Source organism: Carlito syrichta, unplaced genomic scaffold, assembly GCF_000164805.1.
Source record: "Carlito syrichta isolate Samal-C Ts95f unplaced genomic scaffold, Tarsius_syrichta-2.0.1 Scaffold288851, whole genome shotgun sequence".
Classification (NCBI taxonomy): Eukaryota; Metazoa; Chordata; class Mammalia; order Primates; family Tarsiidae; genus Carlito; species Carlito syrichta.
The window spans coordinates 229,077-248,147 of NW_007232947.1; the positions used below are offsets into that span (position 1 = coordinate 229,077).

General features: G+C 36.2%; 1 protein-coding gene across 4 annotated transcripts in view; it reads right to left on the reverse strand.

The window, feature by feature from the left end:
• The window catches only part of SYT1 (synaptotagmin 1), a 588,991-nt gene that overhangs the window by 158,924 nt on the left and 410,996 nt on the right, over positions 1 to 19,071 (reverse strand). For 2 of the 4 annotated variants that reach the window (XM_021710395.1, XM_008053907.2), the window contains 2 exons: positions 9,111 to 9,295; positions 2,281 to 2,394 (listed from right to left, as the gene is read on the reverse strand). In XM_021710395.1, coding sequence (XP_021566070.1) covers positions 2,281 to 2,394; positions 9,111 to 9,295 — 299 coding nt within the window. Of the gene's footprint in view, positions 1 to 2,280; positions 2,404 to 9,110; positions 9,296 to 19,071 lie in introns of all 4 variants that reach the window. The other 2 variants (XM_008053906.2, XM_021710394.1) reach the window with 1 other exon arrangement.

The window sequence follows — 19,071 nt, forward strand, 5'->3', positions numbered from 1 at the left end:
ACAGATGGTCCGAGGGTAACTAAAATGGGCATCAGATTATAAAGACATGATTAGTAAAGCAAACAGTCTGTCTCTTGGTTTGCTAAATTGGTATTTGGTATTTACCTTTATGTAGCAATGTGAATAAGCAAGATTCTATTTCCTCATTCTCACTTTTTATAATCCATTTTCTTTTGAACAGGGAAAACACTAAAGATATAGCTTAAACTCTGAAAACTAGGTGGCTTTATTTTAGAGATTTTGGATATTTTGTTAATAAAGAATGGAGTTGCTTCTTCTAACCTCCCTCTGACTTCTAAGAGATAAATACCACATTTTGCTCTACCATGATAGCTTCTCAATTAGAGTATTTTAGGGTTGTCTTTTAGTTTTGGTAAGCAAACATGTATATTTGATTACAACTTTATCTATGAAGTTTCTCAGACTTTATCTGCTGTGCCTCATAGAAAGAATTTTATAGATCAAATTAACTGAGAACATTTGGAAAAAGTCAATGCATAATATTTAAAAAATTCATCAGATAGAATCTTCTAGATTCTCAGAATAAAATAACTTTTTGATCTGATATTAACTGAACAGGAACAGTAAATGTCTTCTCATTATATTTTAGTAAAAAAAAAGCAGTGCTACATTTATTTTCTTAAAAATACTCAAAATTAAAACTAACCAGGATGAGATTCCTCTAAGATTTCTCCTGGAAAATATGAATGGAGAATAAATGAGGAGAAAAATGTTGGATGCATATAAAAAGGCAGGTTAAATTTTTGGAAAACAAGTTATATGTTAAGATTATATAAGTTGACCTTTAACTTTCCTAGAATATATGAATAATAAGAGGTTTTGCTTCTAACCAAGTCCTGATGCTCAAATTTTGGTAGAAGTGATAGAAATGACCTCAGATGCCATAGTTAATTAACAATAAACCCATATAAATTCAGACCTATAAACCTGTACCTATAGACCAATATATAGTTTTCTAGAATGTATTGTGACATCACTAGCCAGGGCTATATAATCAAGCTAATCAAATAGCATTACTTTTAATATGACAGAGCATATTCATGCATCCTTCATGAGGGACCCTTTGGAAACTTTAGTAAGGGAAGACATTCTCGAGCTGTCAATTCCTAAGTAAAGCACAGAATGTCTGCAACTGCTGAGAGCTCTCACAGTGTTACTGACTTTAGACATTAGTCATCAAAGATGAACATTAGTGTCTGTTTCATTTACCATTCATTCCTTATCAAACTGGAAGTCATTAACACATGCTGCTTTAGTAACAATTGCAGTTACTTTACGTGGATCGGTTCTTCTTTGCCTCAAAAGAAGAGAGATGCAAACTGGAGAGGTTTAAACTTTCCTAGTTGAAGAAGGACTATGTCTTAAGATTTTTAAGAATCTGATTTCTAACTTAGCCAATTCCCCTAATTCTCATTCAGCGTTTTTACTTTCTTTAACAATTCAGAAGGTTAAAGATCTTCATCAATGTCATGGATCCTAGAAGGTCTTCAGATGCAGAGTTTTTTGTTAAACAGTTATCTTTGAGCTATCTCTGTAACAAGCTGTCAATAAAGGTAGCTGATATGATCATTCATCTAGGTGGCACTTTATGACTCTTTGGGAAATTGAAGCCAAAAAGACTGTTTTGTTACCTTCTTTAATTTCTCATCATTTTTTGGGCAATATTTGTAGGCACCAGAAATCAAGTTGCAGGTCTTCCTACTTTGCTAGAAATTCCTATCTTATTTTTGGTGGTAGTTTCATCTAGTATCATATATAAGGCATTTCTGCCTTTAAAATTCATGGACTATAGTCAATTTTTTTAAACTCTCTGATTCCTTATCAAACCATTATATTGTTTTTTAAAAAAACTTTGACTTGAATAGTGACCCAACTCAAAACCCCTAACCATGTTTGGATCTAAATCCATGAAGTCCAAGGAATATTTTTCCAGTTCAGGTTGAGGGTCCTGTGGGGTTGAGACCGTGACTGGGAGCTCTCAGGAGCAGACCGATGGCTTCAAGTTAGTTTGTATTCTGTCTGCCTGCTCCAAGTGCCATAAGTAGATGTAATCGGTTGAATACTGTGAATTCTAATTACCAGAAGTTAAATTAGCAAGTAGGGGACTGCCTGTACTTAGAAATTATTTCATCAATAGCTTTGATAATTACATTTTCGCCTCACAGCAAACGAAATATTTTAAAAAGTATCTTGCTTCAATTTCTACTTGGTAATTTCAGAAAATGTAATGGAATTAGAAAACATTTCCCCCCCTCAGACCTGGTTATTCTGGAAATCATAATCCAGTGAATACTGAAGTTTTCCCAATTTCTCTTCTTCTTTAGGTTCTTCTTTTTCTTCTCCATCAGTCAATCCAGTTTCAGCATCATCATCCTTAAGGGCCTATGAGTAGAAAAGCGGATTGTATGTGAATTCAAGTGAATTTTCATCAAAACCCAAATTAAAATGGGCCTGTAGTTACACTTCCAAGCTGTTAGAAGCAAGCACTGAGATGCTGGAAATCTGTTTGTCTGACACACATTCACATTTGCTGCTTACATATTTTTTAAATTCCATTTGTGCACGGAATTTTTCCCCCAATCAGCAAGCAACATGGAAGCAATGGAAGAAGCCCCTCAGAATATTGCAAGCAAAAAATGTAAAACTATTGCAAAGAAAATGTCAACTTGGTGTTATATTTGGCTCTGATAAAACTGCTTCTTTCAGAGGAAGGTGTGATAAACATGCTATTAACCAGGCCAGGTTTCACATTCATGTAGTTTAAAGAGATGCTTAGCTTCATGTAAAACATCATTGTTACATGCAGTGAGTAATTGATATAAAATGCATAACCTTTTGTTGCCTTATTTCCTATGAAGAAGGTAGTTGAGTAATTGATCCTCAGAAAATTTTAATTCCCTATGTTTCACAAATTTTTAATGGTTATGAAAAAAGAGGAAAAAACATGCCACCAGCAAATTCATGTTTAGAGAAAATTTACCCCACTTCCAGTTCAATTGTACCACTTTATTTTCATAACAGCTCCACAGAAAGCTAGGCTGAATTAAATTGATTTAAGAGTCTATTTGATATCAAAAGATAAAAGAGTTAGGTTTGCAATTTTGCCAAAAACAAATTGGTATAAAAATTCATTTTGCCTTAAAGAACAAAATCAATTGTATTGAACTGTCAAAACTCAGTCCGACCAATTGAATATTCTTTATAGCCTAAAACTTAAGTGTAATATAAATTGAAATACTAGAAAGCTCATTATCTCATAAATTATATTCAAATGCTCCTCTTCTAAAAAAATCAATAGATATAGCATATTTTCCTAATATGCAACAATTTTGCTAAAAATATCACGATTATAAAGGTTATAAACATTTGATGCTTTGTTTCTAGAGATGTGCAATCTTATTGCGTTACATGATTGGAACAATTAATTAGAAATGTATACATCATCATTATTTAAAATTAAAAATAATGAAAAGTAACATTTTTCAGATCACTAGCAAGACTGAAAAAGTTAAAAATCTTTATATTATCCATTTGTATTTTTTCTTATGGGGACTGCCTGTTTCTATCCTTTGTTGATTTTTTCATTGCATTGCTTACTTTTTTCTTATTCATTTGCAGAGGCTCTTTGTATTTAGTGGTCTCAACTTTGTTATCTACAGCAAATATTGTCTTTTAGTTTTTGGCTATGGCATTTTCATTGCCTTGTGTGTGTGTGTGTGTGTGTGTGTGTGTGTGTGTGTGTGTGTGTGCCTATGTATGTGTGCATTGCTGTAGAATCTCCCAGAAATCATGATGGATATACTAATGGTAGACTGCTTTATATCTCTGGCAGCGTTAAGGAATCTTAACTGTAGTCAGCTTTCAAATTGAATCGGAGAATTCTTATAGAACTCAATTGTTAGAAGTATAACCAGACTCTAATGCTTTAGATAGACATGAGCATCATCAAACTTTGGCTCTCCCCACCTTGTACACCTAGCCCTCAGACTACACAGTCTTTTATCTCTGCTGTGTTCTTCATCAGGGAAGAGATTCTCTGTTCAATCACCCTATTACACAGAGACCTTTGGTGGTGCTTCAGAATGGCATTCTCAGTCCCTGAGATTTTCTGATTTGGCTCCACCCAGCTAACCCCAATTTGAGTCTAAAAAACTGAAGCTTGGATGCATTCCAGTTTAATAGAATTCATTCAGGTGGGAAGATCATATAAACAGAATTGAGCTGTTGTCAGAGCTGTGTCTACTTTTGTGCATCTTGAAATTTCTCAGGAGCCTACGACGAGTTTGGAAAATTGAAAATTACCATTATTACATGCTTCTGTGTAGAAACCTTTTCAAATTTGGTTAGCCACACACCATTTAATTTGGAAAGTTTAATTTATGCTTGGCTCTTTCTTTGAATATTAAAATGTCGAATTACTAATGTCCAAAGGCAGGAAGCAACATAAAATTACTTAAAAATTTGCATTAACTTTTAAATTTGAGGTCGGGGGGTGGTTACTAAAGGGAGAATGAACTAGTAAAGTGACAAAAAACCTACTGGGTTTACAGAACTTAGGCAGGAGAATCACATTGCCCTGTCAAAACCTTATAGTTGTATATAAGTCTTTCACACTGTCATAGAAGATGTGCTTAGAAAAATAGCAGCTTAGGTAATTTGCCTCTTTGTAAGGTTTTAATTAAAAAAACAGCAAAATATTAAATGTGTACTTCTGTCTGATATATCTACACATCACTTTATCATTATAATAAAAAATCATGGAATAAAATACCTTTTCAAAAGGCTCTTTCAACTAACAATTTCTATATCATGTTTCAGCCCAGTGCAATTTGAAATAGCTGAGATATTAAATCTCCTTGTCCCTAAATGGTTTTTGCCTGAATAGATGGCAGGACCATTCCTGCAATTATTCTGCATAAAATAGGGCTAAATTTTTGATAATTTCTCAGTGCCACTGTTCATCACTGAAGTGATTAAGTCTATTTCTGTCCCAAAGGTTGAGCTTAAGCAAGACATTTTCTGCACCATCACATTTAATTCAGACCTATTAAATCAGTAGCTATTATAATATCTCAAGAGCAATATTTTCTTCCCCTTGGAACAAGATTTGGAAGAAAAAGCTTGTAAACCTAGCAGTTCCAAGGTTTGATAAATGGAAGTAGAAAAAGCTGTGTTGGGAACATCAGACCTTATTTTAAATTTCAAAGTTTTAGTGCACATGCTTGTGGTTTGCTTTGACATTCAAAGGGTGCCTAGTTCACAACTATCAGAAGGAGCATTTGTCCATTATAAGTTACATTGTTCAGATTTGGATTTGAGAAGGTGCACTGAAAAGGCAGGGACTGGATTTCCTATCTGTGTCTGCCAATTTAAAATTTGAGCTTTCTAATACTGTTATATTTATTCTGTTAGCAATGTTTACAATGAGAACACTTTATCTTAAAACAAATCAATTTAGTCCAGCCTCTTGATGTGTGTCAGAATGGTATACTCTCAGCTGTGGGGCCCCAGCTGCCAGGCTGCTGAATGTATCCGAGCGTTGACTAGGGATGTCTAAGTAGCAGAGGAAACCTACCGCAAGGGACAGTCCAGAACAGTCATGAGACACAACACAGATAAGGAGAACATAGAAGGAAGAAATACAAATTAAAATATCCACGCACATAGGTGAGAACCATGGAGAAATGACCTTTCCAGACTTTACAAGTTGATATTCTTCCTTTGTAGGCTTAGTGTTCTCAAATTTCAAGGTATAAACAAGAACATGTAAATATATATCTCATGCTCATAAACAACTACCCATAGTTACTTTTTGTAGTCATTGCAGAATATTTTAAAATTCTTCCTTGGTTACAAAACCTTACTATAGAGACATGTTGCCATGAACATTGAAATTTGAGTCTCTGTGAGTTTGATATAAATTGAAATGGTAAAAACATATCAATTGTCACAGAACCTACACATATCACATATAGAACCTATAGAGAAAGCCCATATATTTTTTCTTAAGATTAAGCAGTCATATCTAAAGTGCCTCTCACATCTGTCCTGTTTTTATTTTTTTTATTTTTTATTTTTTGAGTTGGAGTCTCACTGTTGCCCAGACTGGAGTGCAGTGGCCGCTCCCGGTTTTTATTTTTATTTATTTGTTTATTTATTTTTTTGAGTTGGAGTCTCACTCTGTCGCCCAGACTGGAGTGCAAGTGGCCGCTCCTGGCCACCGCAGCCTCAACCTGCTGGGCTTTGGCGATCCTTCCACCTCAGCCTTCCAAGTAGCCGGAATTACAGGCACGCGCTACCATGCCCGGCTGATTTTTTTATTTATTGTAGAGATGGGGTCTCGCTGCCCAGGTGAGTCTCGAACCCGCGGGCTCAGGCAATCCACTCACCTCAGTCTCCCAAAGGTGCGGGATTACAGGCTGAGCCACCGAGCCCGGCTCACTCCCAGTTTTTAAATGAGAGGCTTAAATTATCTCTAATGCCTTCCCCACATTCACTTTAATATTCTGCTTAAGATATTTTGAAACTGTAATAATAATTAGTATTTTTTTAGAGATAGGGTCACGATCTGTTGCCCAGGCTGGAGGGCAGTGGCACAATTGTAGCTCACTTAGCCTTGGCCTCCTGGGCTCAAGTAATCCTTCCACTTTAGCCTCCAGGTAACTGGGACTATAGGCACCTGCCACCACACCTGGCTAATTTAAAAATTTTTTGAATGAATGGGGTCTTGCTATGTTACCCAGGCTGCTTTCAAACTCCTGGGATCAAGCAATCCTCCTACCTTGGCCTCCAAAGTGCTGGGAAGAAAATAATTACTTAAGAATAATTTTAATTTGTATTTATGCTGTTTTGAATTTTGGATGATCTGATGATCACCGTGTAACTTGACAGCCTCTTAGAATCTGCACATTCTATTTTGCTTCTTTAGCCTTCCTCTTCATAAAATGGCAGAATACAGTATTAGCTACTTTTGTTTGCTTTGAAAAGTAGCATAAGCTATTTTTATATAAGTGCTTATCACTAGAGCCTCTTTTCACTTGTCAAAATTGTATTTTATTCTGAATATTTAATTGTCCATAACTTAAAACTAAGACTAAAACTAAGATCTATTTAAAATGGTTAGGGCCAGGTACAAAGGCTCACTCATGCCTGTGATCCCAGCAGTTTTGGAGGTCAAGGCACGAGGATTGCTTGAGGTCAGGAGTTTGAGACCATCCTGGGCAACATAGCCTTCACCTCTAAAAAAAAAAAAAAAAAAAAATCAAGCATGGTGGCAGGCACCTGTAGTCCCAGCTACTTGAGAGGCTGAGGAGGGAGGATGACTTGAGCCAGGAGTTTAGGGCTGCCATTAATTGTGAACATGCCACTGCCCTCCAGTATAGGCTACAGAGTGAGACTCTAACTAAAAAAAACCCCAAATAAACAACAACAACAACAACAAAGATTAAAAACATCTTTTTTTTTCTGCATGGTTGAAATTATAAACAATTTGTGATAACATTATTATAAACTGTCATTGACTTTTTATTATTTCTTTACTTGACTCATTTTCTCTGCTCCTTCTTTTTTTCCAAAAAAAAAAAAAATAGGTGATAAGTGAAAAATGAACTACCATCAAATCTCTGTATTGAGATTTTGGTCATTTATCCATGTCAGAACAGGGGTAGTAAACACCACTACTATACTACAAATTGCAATCTTATATCATACAGAACAAATTCTACAAATAAAAATATAGATTCATTAACCTAAAAAATGCTATAGTTAACATTTAACATTCAGTATTCTTAATTGTTAATTATAGAATATAGAAAAACCACATGTGACTTTTATGGTAATTATGAAAATGATAGGATGAAATTTATAAAACTACTTGGATATGTTGCTATCTGGAAATGAACAGAACTTTTGAATTATTTGATTGCTAATTTAGAATATTATTTCTATGAAAAGCTATACATTTGCACTGTAAAATGTGAATGAAATGTTCTTTAGGAATATTCAATATAAACATTATTCCAAAAAATAAAGAGGCATTTAATAATTATCATTATTAATAATAAGCTTTATTTTAACTAAATAATCTAATTAATTTCACCAAAAATTGATAGCCATATAAAGGACATGCAAAAAACTTCCTTAAGCTTGGGAAGATAACTCAGCCCAATGGATTTTATAACCAGTGTTACGATTTTAAGTGTCCCTAAGTGAAAAAATAAGAATTTTGCCTTCAAATTCTGTCCTGTTTTTCAGAACTGGCTCATATTTCTCTCCCTTTCCCCATGTAGCTCATTATTCTTGAGACATAATTTTTTGGCTAGATGAATATGTAGAAATGGTGGCTTTTATCAAGTTTGATGAATAGCTATAAAACTATTCAACAGTAACTATGGAGAGTGAAAGTTGAAAGATCCCTCTGCCCAAGAGGGAAAATGCTCAGGTACTCTTTATTTGGTATCTCCAGCTCTACACGCCGTTAAGACTGGCTAAATAGATGTAATAAAGATACTTAGGTGTCAATCCTATTTGCAGAACCCATCAAGATGGGCCTATTGATCACGGATGCCTTTTTTTTTTTTTTTTTTTTTTTTAAGTTGGAGTCTCACTCTGTCGCCCAGACTGGAGTGCAGTGGCCGCTCCCGGCCACCGCAGCCTCCACCTGCTGGGCTCCAGCGATCCTTCCGCCTTGGCCTTCCGAGTAGCCGGAATTACAGGCGCGCTATCACGCCTGGTTAATTTTTTGATTTATTGTAGAGATGAGGTCTCGCCTGCCCAGGCAGGTCTCAAACCCGCGGACTCAGGCAATCCATTCACCTCAGCCTCCCAAAGGCGCGGGATTACAGACTGAGCCACCGAGCCCGGCTACGGATGCCTTTTGTGGTCTACATGCTCAGAAGACTGGAGAATCCTGCCAAATGTCTCCATGACACCTTGGGATCTTGGGTCATGACTGGAAGGACTGAAAAACATTTCCACAACAACAGTCTGTGCCCAGAGGTTGTTTACTTCTATAATTATGAGGCATAAAATAACACATCATTGATTTCTTAATTTTTAACAAAATAAGAAACATGAAATGAGTACATTACCTGATCTTTCATGGTCTTCCCTAAGTCTTTCACATCTTTCATGTTAATGGCATTCTTCCCTCCCTTTTCCTTTCCCTTCTTCTTGTTTTTCTTTTTGAACAAACATTTCTTACAGATACAAAAGCAGCAGGTCAGGACTAAAAGTACTGCGACTATGGCTATGGCAATTAAGGCCCACGGTGGCACTGAAAGAAAAGAATGCACAGAGACAATTGGTTATGAAACACATAGATGGGCAAAACCTCAGAATCCATGGGCTATAAAGCTACTCATTGCTTTATTTGATTTATTGAGTTCCCATTATGCTCCAGGTACCCGTTCTGTAGTATTGTACCCATATTGTTTATTCTGCCTAGTGTGTTGTTTGTTTCATTTCAACTTCGCCTTCCAGATATGTCAAATGCCACCTCCCTATCACGTTTCCTAACTCTCCAGGCTAGATTTCCATGAATCCACTCTTTCATCCATTTAGAGCCAAGTTCTGGCTTTTTTTTTTGAGTGGAGGTCTCACTCTGTCGTCCAGGCTGGAGTGCAGTGGCACACTCATGACCACTGCAGCCTGGATCTGCAGGGTACAGGTGATCCTTCTGCTTCAGCCTTCCAAGTAGTTGGAATTACAGGCGTGCGCTACCATTCCCGGCTTATTTTTTGATTTACCGTAGAGATGAAGTCTCACCAAGTTGCCTAGGCTGGTCTCGAATCCCTGAGTTCAGGCAATCCTCTCTCCTCGGTCTCTCAAAGTTCTGGGATTTCAGGCATGAGTCACCATGCCTGGCCCAAATTAGCTGGGGTGTAGTGGTACCCCGTTTCTTTTCTTTCTTTTTTTTTTGAGTTGGAGTCTCAGTCTGTTGCCCAGGCTGGAGTGCAGTGGCACACCTATGGCTACCGCAGCCTCGACCTGCTGGGCTCAGGTGATTCTTCCACCTCAGCCTTCCAAGTAGCTGGAATTACAGGCAGGCACCACCATTGCCGGGCTCATTTTTTGATTCATTGTAGAGATGAGGTCTTGCCAAGTTGCCCAGGCTGATCTTGAACCTGTGGGCTCAGGCAGTGCTCTCACCTCGACCTCCCAAAGTGCTGGAATTATAGGCATGAGACACCGCGCTTGGCCCCAAGCTCTGGATTTTGACTCTTGAGTTTAAATCCTGGCCCCATTATTTACTAGCTGTTTGATCTTGGACAACTCATCTAATCTCTCTTTGCCTCAGCTTCCTCATCTCTAAAGTAAAGGCACATAGAAAGGTACATCACAGAGTCTTTCTGAGTGTTAAATAATAAGTTGCAGTGCCTGGCACATGGTAAAAGCACTATTAATTATTAAAAACATTTATTAATGTTAGCTGCTATTACTCATCTATGAAATACTAGGTGTTGCATGAATATGTTCTGGCATGGTAGGAAGGGGCAGATATTAGTCACATAAACAGAAAAACAAATGTTAAATCATAACCTAGAGAGTTTAGGAAGATTTGACAGTTAGTCATGGGGAGGAATACCCATTCAGGATTCCCTGAAGTGGCTTAGTGGTTGTGTGTTCAGTGGCTCTTAAAACAGGTTTGGATTCAGGCTTGGCCACTTAGAGGCTTAGTGACTCTGGTCAGATTGCTTAAGTGTTCTGAGTTATGTTTCTATCCATATAAAGTGAAGATTATGGTGGTACCTATTTCACTTGACTTGAAGATTAAAGTGGTCAATATATTCAAAAGATTTGAATGTATCTGGCACACAGCAAGAACTAAATTAATGTTAGCTATCATTTCTTTATATTTATGACATTGTCGGTATATGCCCAGGGTATATGAGGGGACAAAAAATACACACCCCAATAAATGCACAAAGAGAAAATTGAGGACACTGAGAGTGGTTCAGTAAAAATGCTAAGGGAATTGAGAGGGAGAAGAAATGATGAATGTTTAAGATGGGGAGAGAGGCTTCAGATTAACAAGCTGTTTAAAATAATAGAGCATATATAAATACATATATTCAAATAAAGTATTAGTTTTCTATTAAAGTTGTCCATCTGCTCAAAGTTAATGTATTCTCTTATTTGGCGTCCTCTACACCATGTGCTTATAAAAAGTATGGTATCAAGGAAACATTTATGATTTCACTTAGATCAAAAAGGAATTATTCACAATACAAATCACAGCTATTGATATTAATCAGAAGTGATTAGATTTGTCTGTTGTTATTAAAAAAAGACACTGGGCACTGAAAATGGTAAGAAAACACGTTATTTTCTTCTAGTCACATCATTAGAACCAATAATTGCTGAATACAAGTCTGCAGTACTTTGATGAAAGTGAAAGCACTTAAAAATGAAACTCTTCAAAACAGAGACAACCCTACTCTCTTTGTTCTTCTGCATTTAGTGTCATGGTGTAGAATACTCCCTATGTGTGGTATTCTAGCTTATGACTGGAGACTAGATGTTAACTTAAGGACATATACTTACAACTTCTGAAATTGTGTTTTTTTTTCTTTTTTTTTTTAGAAAGCAGGATGTATCTTATCAACAGGGTGCCTGAATGGAACGTAATTGTATACCTAATCCTTAACTGTGCCCCACAACATCATAATAAAAATATTAAAAAAAAAAAAAAAAAGAAAGCAGGATGTATTGAGAGGACAGAAAAGTTCCCACAGCGGGAGGGACCAGAGGAGGTTGCCCTAAAATTGTGTATTCAACCAAAGAAATACTCATGTGAAAGTTATAGATAAGCCCACACCCAAAGACATATTTCCTTATAATTCTCTAATCTCATTAAACAATTCATATTTTTTAAAAAGGTAAATTAAAGTAAGCATATGTAACCGATGATATCATTCATAATACTTCATTTAAAAGCTTTTACTTCACTTGATCTAGTTAAAATCCTGCCATGCTTGAACAAGAGAGCATATGTATTCATTGCAGGCAAGATAGCATGAATAATGACCCTTCATCTTGAACCTCGTAAATTATTCTCCCAGTTGGACTTGTGTGGTGATAGTCTCTCAGAGAGCTACATAAAAGTCTCTTAAATTATACAAGACAAGACAGAGATGATTTGACAAGTTCACAAAAAAGAAAATAGTGAAAGCAAAGGAACATTACTTAATCAAAGGGAGTTAAAGAGATAGGAACATGGGATTACAGGAAGAAATTCGAAATAGTGAAATTTGAAGGTAATTTAAAACCACAGAAAAAAACTTTTATTTTGTGACTTTTATTTCTTAAAGCATTGCTGTCTTCTAGATCTGCTTTCAGTTGATCTTCTGAATAGCTTAATTTTGAACATGCTATACTGAATATAAGAAAATTTTCCTCCCAATTTATTGGCAGCTTTAGACAGATAAAATTACAAGTCTTTAATGTTGTCATTTCACATATTCACAGAATAACCTGACTCATTAGTCAATCAGAATGTAAAGAAACAGCCATTTTTAGTAAGGGGAGTCACTTGAATGCACATGTTAAAAATTTGTTTCATTTTGTAGAGTAACAAAATATATAAAATTTGGTAAATATACTAAGAAAGAATGTGCACAGTATTATGCATTTGCAGTACTTACAGAAACATGTTTCAAAATTAGTCAGCAAATCTCATGGAACATATTTTTGAATTAGGCTAAAAGTTTATTGAAGACCTACTTCTTTTTTTTTCATTTTTTAATTATTATTATTTTTGTTATAAAGATATGGGGTATAATTCAGGGTTAGGTATAAAACATTGATTATGCAGGTGCCCTTGTTGATGAGGTATGCCCCTCCTTCCCCTAGCAGTTTTCCTCAACTGCCAATCCCACTCCCCTCCCCTGACAGTTTCCCATTACTGCCAAACAATTTCTTATGGTATTATAATTGTTCAAGGTCCGTTTATGAGTGAGAATATATGGAACTCTGCTCTTTGTTCCTTGTAGATCCTAGATGTTATGCCTTTGTCAGATACAGAGTTGGCACATATTTTTCCCATTCTGTGGGCTGTCTCTCTGCTCTCTTGATGGTTTCTTTTGCTTTGCAGAAGCTCGTTAGTTTGATGAGGTCCCATTTGTCTATCTTATTTCTTAAGGTATTGACCTTTAGGGTTCTGAATAGGAATTGATTGCCAGTTCCAATTTCCATAAGGGTGTCTCCTGCATTTTCTAAGATTTTTATAGTTTGAGGTTTTACATTTAGGTCTTTGATCCATTTAGAGTTAATTTTTATGTATGGTGATAGGTAGGGGTCCTGTTTCAATCTTCTGCATGTGGTAAGCCAGTTTTCCCAGCACCATTTTTTTTTGGTTTTGTTTTTGAGTTGGAGTCTCACTCTGTTGCCCAGACTGGAGTGCCGTGGCCGTTCCTGGAGCCCTGCTTCCCAGCACCATTTACTGAATAGGTTCTCCTCTCTCCAGTGGTTGTTGTTGGAGGCTTTGTCAAAGATGAGTTGCTTGAGGAATTGAGGCTTTGCTTCCAGAATCTCTATCCTGTTTCATTGGTCTATGTGCTTGTTTTTGTACCAATACCAGGTTGTTTTGATTACTATAGCCTTATAGTAAAGTTTTAAGTCTGGAAGTGTGATACCTCCTGCTTTGTTTCTTTGGCTAAGAAATGTTTGGCTATTTGTGGTCGTTTATGTTTCCATATGAATTTTTGTATTGTCATTTCCAGGTCTGAGAAGAATGATGTTGGTAACTTAATGGGTATTGTGTTGAATCTGTAGATTGCCTTTGGTAGGTTGGACATTTTAACAATGTTGATTCTTCATATCCATGTGCATGGAATATTTTTCCATTTGTTTGTGTCTTCTTAGATTTCTTTGAGCAGTGTTTTGTAATTCTCATTGTAAAGGTCTTTCAATTCTCTGATTAGGAAGATGCCAAGGTATTTCATTTTTTTGTGGCTATTGTGAATGGGATTATGCTTTTAATTTGGATCTCTGCCTGCTTGTTGTTGGTGTATAGGAATGCAACTGTCTTTTGTATGTTTATTTTGTACCCTGAGACTTTGCCAAAGTCGTTTATCAGTGCAAGCAGGTTTTTGACAGATTCTCTTGGATTTTCAAGGTATAGGATCATATCATCCGCAAAAAGAGGGATAACTTGACTTCCTCTTTTCCTATTTGGATACCCCTGATTTTCCTCTCTTGTCTAATTGCCCAAGTTAAGATGAAGACCTACTTCTTATGGACCAGAAATTGGGCTACATTTTTACATACTCTATCTCATTTAATCCTCATAGCAGTTTTCTTCACTATTACTTCAGTTTTACAGAGGAAAATTCTATAGGTTGAATAGTGTGAGAAATTCAAAGATGTCTTTAGGTTGTTAGGTTAAAAATGTGTATGTTATAAACGTATACAGAGAAAAAAATTCTTATCTAGCTTTGAAATCTCTGTAATAGAATATTTAAAATTTAAAACAATCAAGTGAGGCAAATACATAACAATATAACACACTACCAAGAATGATTACTGTAATATAAAATAGTTTCAGTCAAAAATATTGCTACTGGCAAAGAGCTATCAGTTTATTGTTATTGCTACCTATCATTAAATGGAATGTTATAATAAGAATTTTAACATTTAACTTAAATGCCTTTCAGCAGAAAATAATAGACTACTGTAAAAACTCTCTTAAAAATATTATTTTCATTTTCTAGTTGATGAATCAATCTCACATATATTATTTGACCCAAAGTTAAAGTGAAATATAAGAATTAAGTTGAAGGTGAGTTAATTTAAAACTACTTCTGATGTTCTAATTTAGACCTTGTAATAGGCATAAGAATGGCCCATCAAAGATGTCCACACTCTACTCCCTAGAAGCTGTGAATATGTTCCCTTACATGACAAGAGGGACTTTGTCAATGTGATGAAGTTAAGGATCTCCAGATGGACAGATTACCCTGAATTATCTGAGTAGACCTCATTTAATTACCTAGGGTCCTTACAAGTGAAAGAGGCAAGTAGAAGCTTCAGTGTCAAAGAGAGAGATTTGAGGTTTCTGAGCTGCTGGTCTTGCGGATGAAAAACAGACCATGAGCCAGGGAATGCAGGCTCCTCTAGAAGCCAGAAAATGTAAGAAAATGGATTCTCCTCTATAGCTTCAGGAAGGAATCAGTCATGCTGACACCTTGATTTTAGCTCAACAAAACCCATTTTGGACTTCTGACTTCCAGAACTGGAAAATAATAAATATGTGTAGTTTTACACCAGTAAAATTGTAGCGATTCATTACAGCAACAATAGTAACTCAGGAGACACAGAGAAGACCTCAAGAGATTTGTAAAATATGCTGTATGTAGATGACTAAACAATTGTAATATTTGTGTGGGCTGTTCATGTATTTTCTGTTGTCTTTCCTTCTTACCCACCCTTTAATCTTTCTGCAAACAGTCTCATGACTCTAACACTGTGCTCAGGACTCTCTCAAAGATAATCAATGATTTTCTTTTGGTCAAATCCAAACAACGCTCTCTGTGGTATTAGAAAATCTTGATCATATAATCCCTCTTGAAATTTTCTTCTGCTTTTATTTTCATACTGCTGCCCCCATCAGTATATCCTTGCATGCCTCTACATTTTTTTCTGTCTGTCCCAATCCCAGCTCTTGAATAGGTGGTTATTCAAGGTGGTTCTTAGCCCATTGCTTATCTTCACATTCATTCACAGTTGAGCACATCCTCTGTTACACCTTAAATTTTTGATCAGTTATTCATGCTGCCTCCTCTTCTGTGCTCTAGGATTATATCAGCAACTGTCTATGGAATGTTCTGTAAGAGTCCTTTATTTTCTACCAAAGTCAGTTCTCGAAACCAATTATGTGGCTTCTGTCAGTGCTTCTGTCATTTCCTATCACATGGGAGCACTGTGGGACTATTTATTCCCAAATCCAACTGATTGGCATGTCTTGTCATTTCTCCTTTAACGTGCTTTACTCCTATATTTATCTGACATTATCTCCAAGGTGATCCCCTTTCTTATCTACTATTTCCATTTTACCCATTCATTACTAATACACAACTCTCAATTATTTTGTGTATGATGTCAAAGTCCTCTGTCAATCGGTCCATCCTACTGTTCCCCCTGTTCACCTCTAGTCTGGTCAGACTGGGTAACTCATTGTTCCCTGCTCAAGTCTACTCCCCTGTTTTCTAAAGTGTTTTCCTTCTTTTTTGAAATGTGGTCCTTCTTCCTCTTCAGTCATTTAAATGATTTCATCAATAGCTGTACTCCTGAAGCTCTAAGTCTCTACACAAGAGCCTATTAAGCCACGTAGATTTCATTTGACAATGTGGCACATTATGCTCTGAGAGCTGAGTTTAGCAAATATAAGAAATTGACTTCTTTTAATAAAGTAAATAAGACCTATATTTTAATCCCTGGGAAATAAATAATAAGCTTCATGATTACAAAAACTATCCTTGGCACTGTATCCCAACCCTGATATATAGTGCTTTGTCAAGGTCCACCACGTCTCATCTAGCATCGACAGACTTTTAGATAAAAATATTGGATACATTTGTTAAAATCTGCCCTTCCCCTTGTAGCAATATTGAATATGCAGTACAATACCTGGGGTGGTTTACATTAGACTGATATAAAGAGATGTATTATTTGAGAAATAAAGAGATAAATCTGTATAAGTATATAAAATATATTTTAATAAAACCCCCTCCTACACATAAAATTCACTTCTTTTTTTATTATAAAGACGTGGGGTACAATTCAGGGTTAGGTATACAAACGTTGATTATGCAGGTACCCTTGTTGATGAGGTATGCCCCTCCCTCCCCTAGCAGTTTCCCTCAACTGCCAATACCACTCTCCCTTGTTTCTCACAACTGCCAATCCCTCACTTATAATATTATGATAATTGTTTAAGGTCCACTTATGAGCGAGAACATATGGTATTCTGTTCTTTGCTTCTGTGATAGATCACTGAGTATGATTGACTCTAAATCCATCCAAGTTGCTGCAACGTCCATATGTTTGTCCTTCTTTATGGCTGCATAATATTCCATTGTGTATATGTACCACATTTAAAAAATCCAATCCAGTTTCAATGGGCCACATGGTTGGTTCCATGTTTTTGCTATTGTGAATAGAGTTGCAACAAACATAACGTGTGCAGGTATCTTTTTCGTAGAATGATCTGGGTTCCTTTGGGTATATTCCCGATAGGGGAATGGCTGGGTCACATGGAAGGTTAATTTCTAGTTCTTTCAGAAACTGCCACACTGTCTTCCAAAGAGGTTGCACTAGTTTGCATTCCCACCAGCAGTGTAGAATCGTTCCTTTTTCTCTGCATCTGTTGTTATTTGCTTTATTAATGTGGCCATTCTTACTGGGGTTAGGTGGTATCTCAGTGTGGTTTTGATTTGCATTTCTCTGATAATGAGTGCGACTGAGCACTTTTTCATTTGTCTGTTGGCTGCCCATATATCTTCTTCTGAGAAGTGTCTATTCATGTCTTTTGTCCACTTTTTAATGGGGCTATTTGTTTTTTTCCTTTCAGCACGTTTGAGTTCCTTGTAGATCCTAGATGTTAGGAATTTGTCAGGTATACAGCTGGCAAATATTTTTTTCCTATTCTGTGGGCTGTCTCCCTGCTCTAAAATTCACTTCTTACTGACTTAAATTTTGGCTCTTTGTAGACATTCGTGACCAGAAGCACTAAGATGAACACAAACACAGTAAAAAAATATTTGGAACCATTTAGAAATAAATTAGCATTTGCAGGTCTTTTGTTGAAACACACACACACACGCGCGTGCACACACACATGCACTCACACACACTGATCTTCCCTTATCAAGAAAGGCTGCTTTTTCCCCTCATAGGCATAAATTGAGCAATTAAAAAACAATTATTTAATTAAATATATTTATTGAGCAATTAATATGTGCAAAGTATTTTTCTCAGGGTTGGTATACACTGCTAAGGATGGTTTGTACAATCATAAAACTTATCATCTTCCTGGTCTTAAAATCTAAGTCTTATTTACTTTATTAAAAGAAGTCACTTTTTTCATATTTGCTAAACTCAGCTCTCAGAACATGGTACATTTTCAAATGAAATCCACATGGCTTAGTAGGCTCTGTGGACAAATTTAGCATTTCAGGGGTACAGCTATTGATGAAATCAACTAGTAAATATTCTTTCTAGAATAAAATGTAACCACAATAAAAATGTAACTCTCAGATTGAAAACTTCATTATTCTTTTCTCCCAGGAATTTTGGCTCTAAACAAATTTTCTAAAAAATCATTTGCTGAAGGGGCCCTAACATATATATATGTATATTTAAAAATGATGCTCCAAATATCCTCTTTAACATAGCATTGTGAAATCAAAGATGAAAGCTTCACAAAGAACAAGGCTATTATTACATCTTTAAAAGGGAAATCTTCAACCTTATAGATTAGCAGCCGTGTGTGTCAGGTTTATGCTTTCGTATCTGACGTGCATTGTTCCTTAGACCTACAGAATGAGCAAGTGGGGAGAAGCCCTCTTTCTAATCTGCATAATGTGTCCTATGGCCTGTAAGGTGCCTGTTGTAGGTGGTTCTGTGTATTTATTTCAAAATAAATCCTTTTTTTGCATTCCCTAAAATGCCTGATTCAGTGCTCAGTAAATATTAGAAGACTTGCAAGAAACCCACGCAGCCATATTCTTCAGTTCAAGTCAAGGTAGAGTGGACGGTCTCTGAAGTGCATCCTTATCTCAAGAAGTTTTTCTTTAGTTCTTTTTCTTTGTCTTGGATCCTTAGCTGGGAATCTCTTCTTCCTCTTTCCCATTTATAATCAGCTGTTGCTGTCTTCTAGGCTGGCAAACTTTTGGTGGATTTACTCACTGGGATCTTGGTTTAAGCTAGGGTGACACACACTGGTTTTTGTATTTTGGTCTTGATTTCACTTTCTTTTTTTTTGTTTGTTTGTTTGTTTTGAGTTGGAGTCTCACTCTGTCACCCAGACTGGAGTGCAGTGGCCGCTCCCGG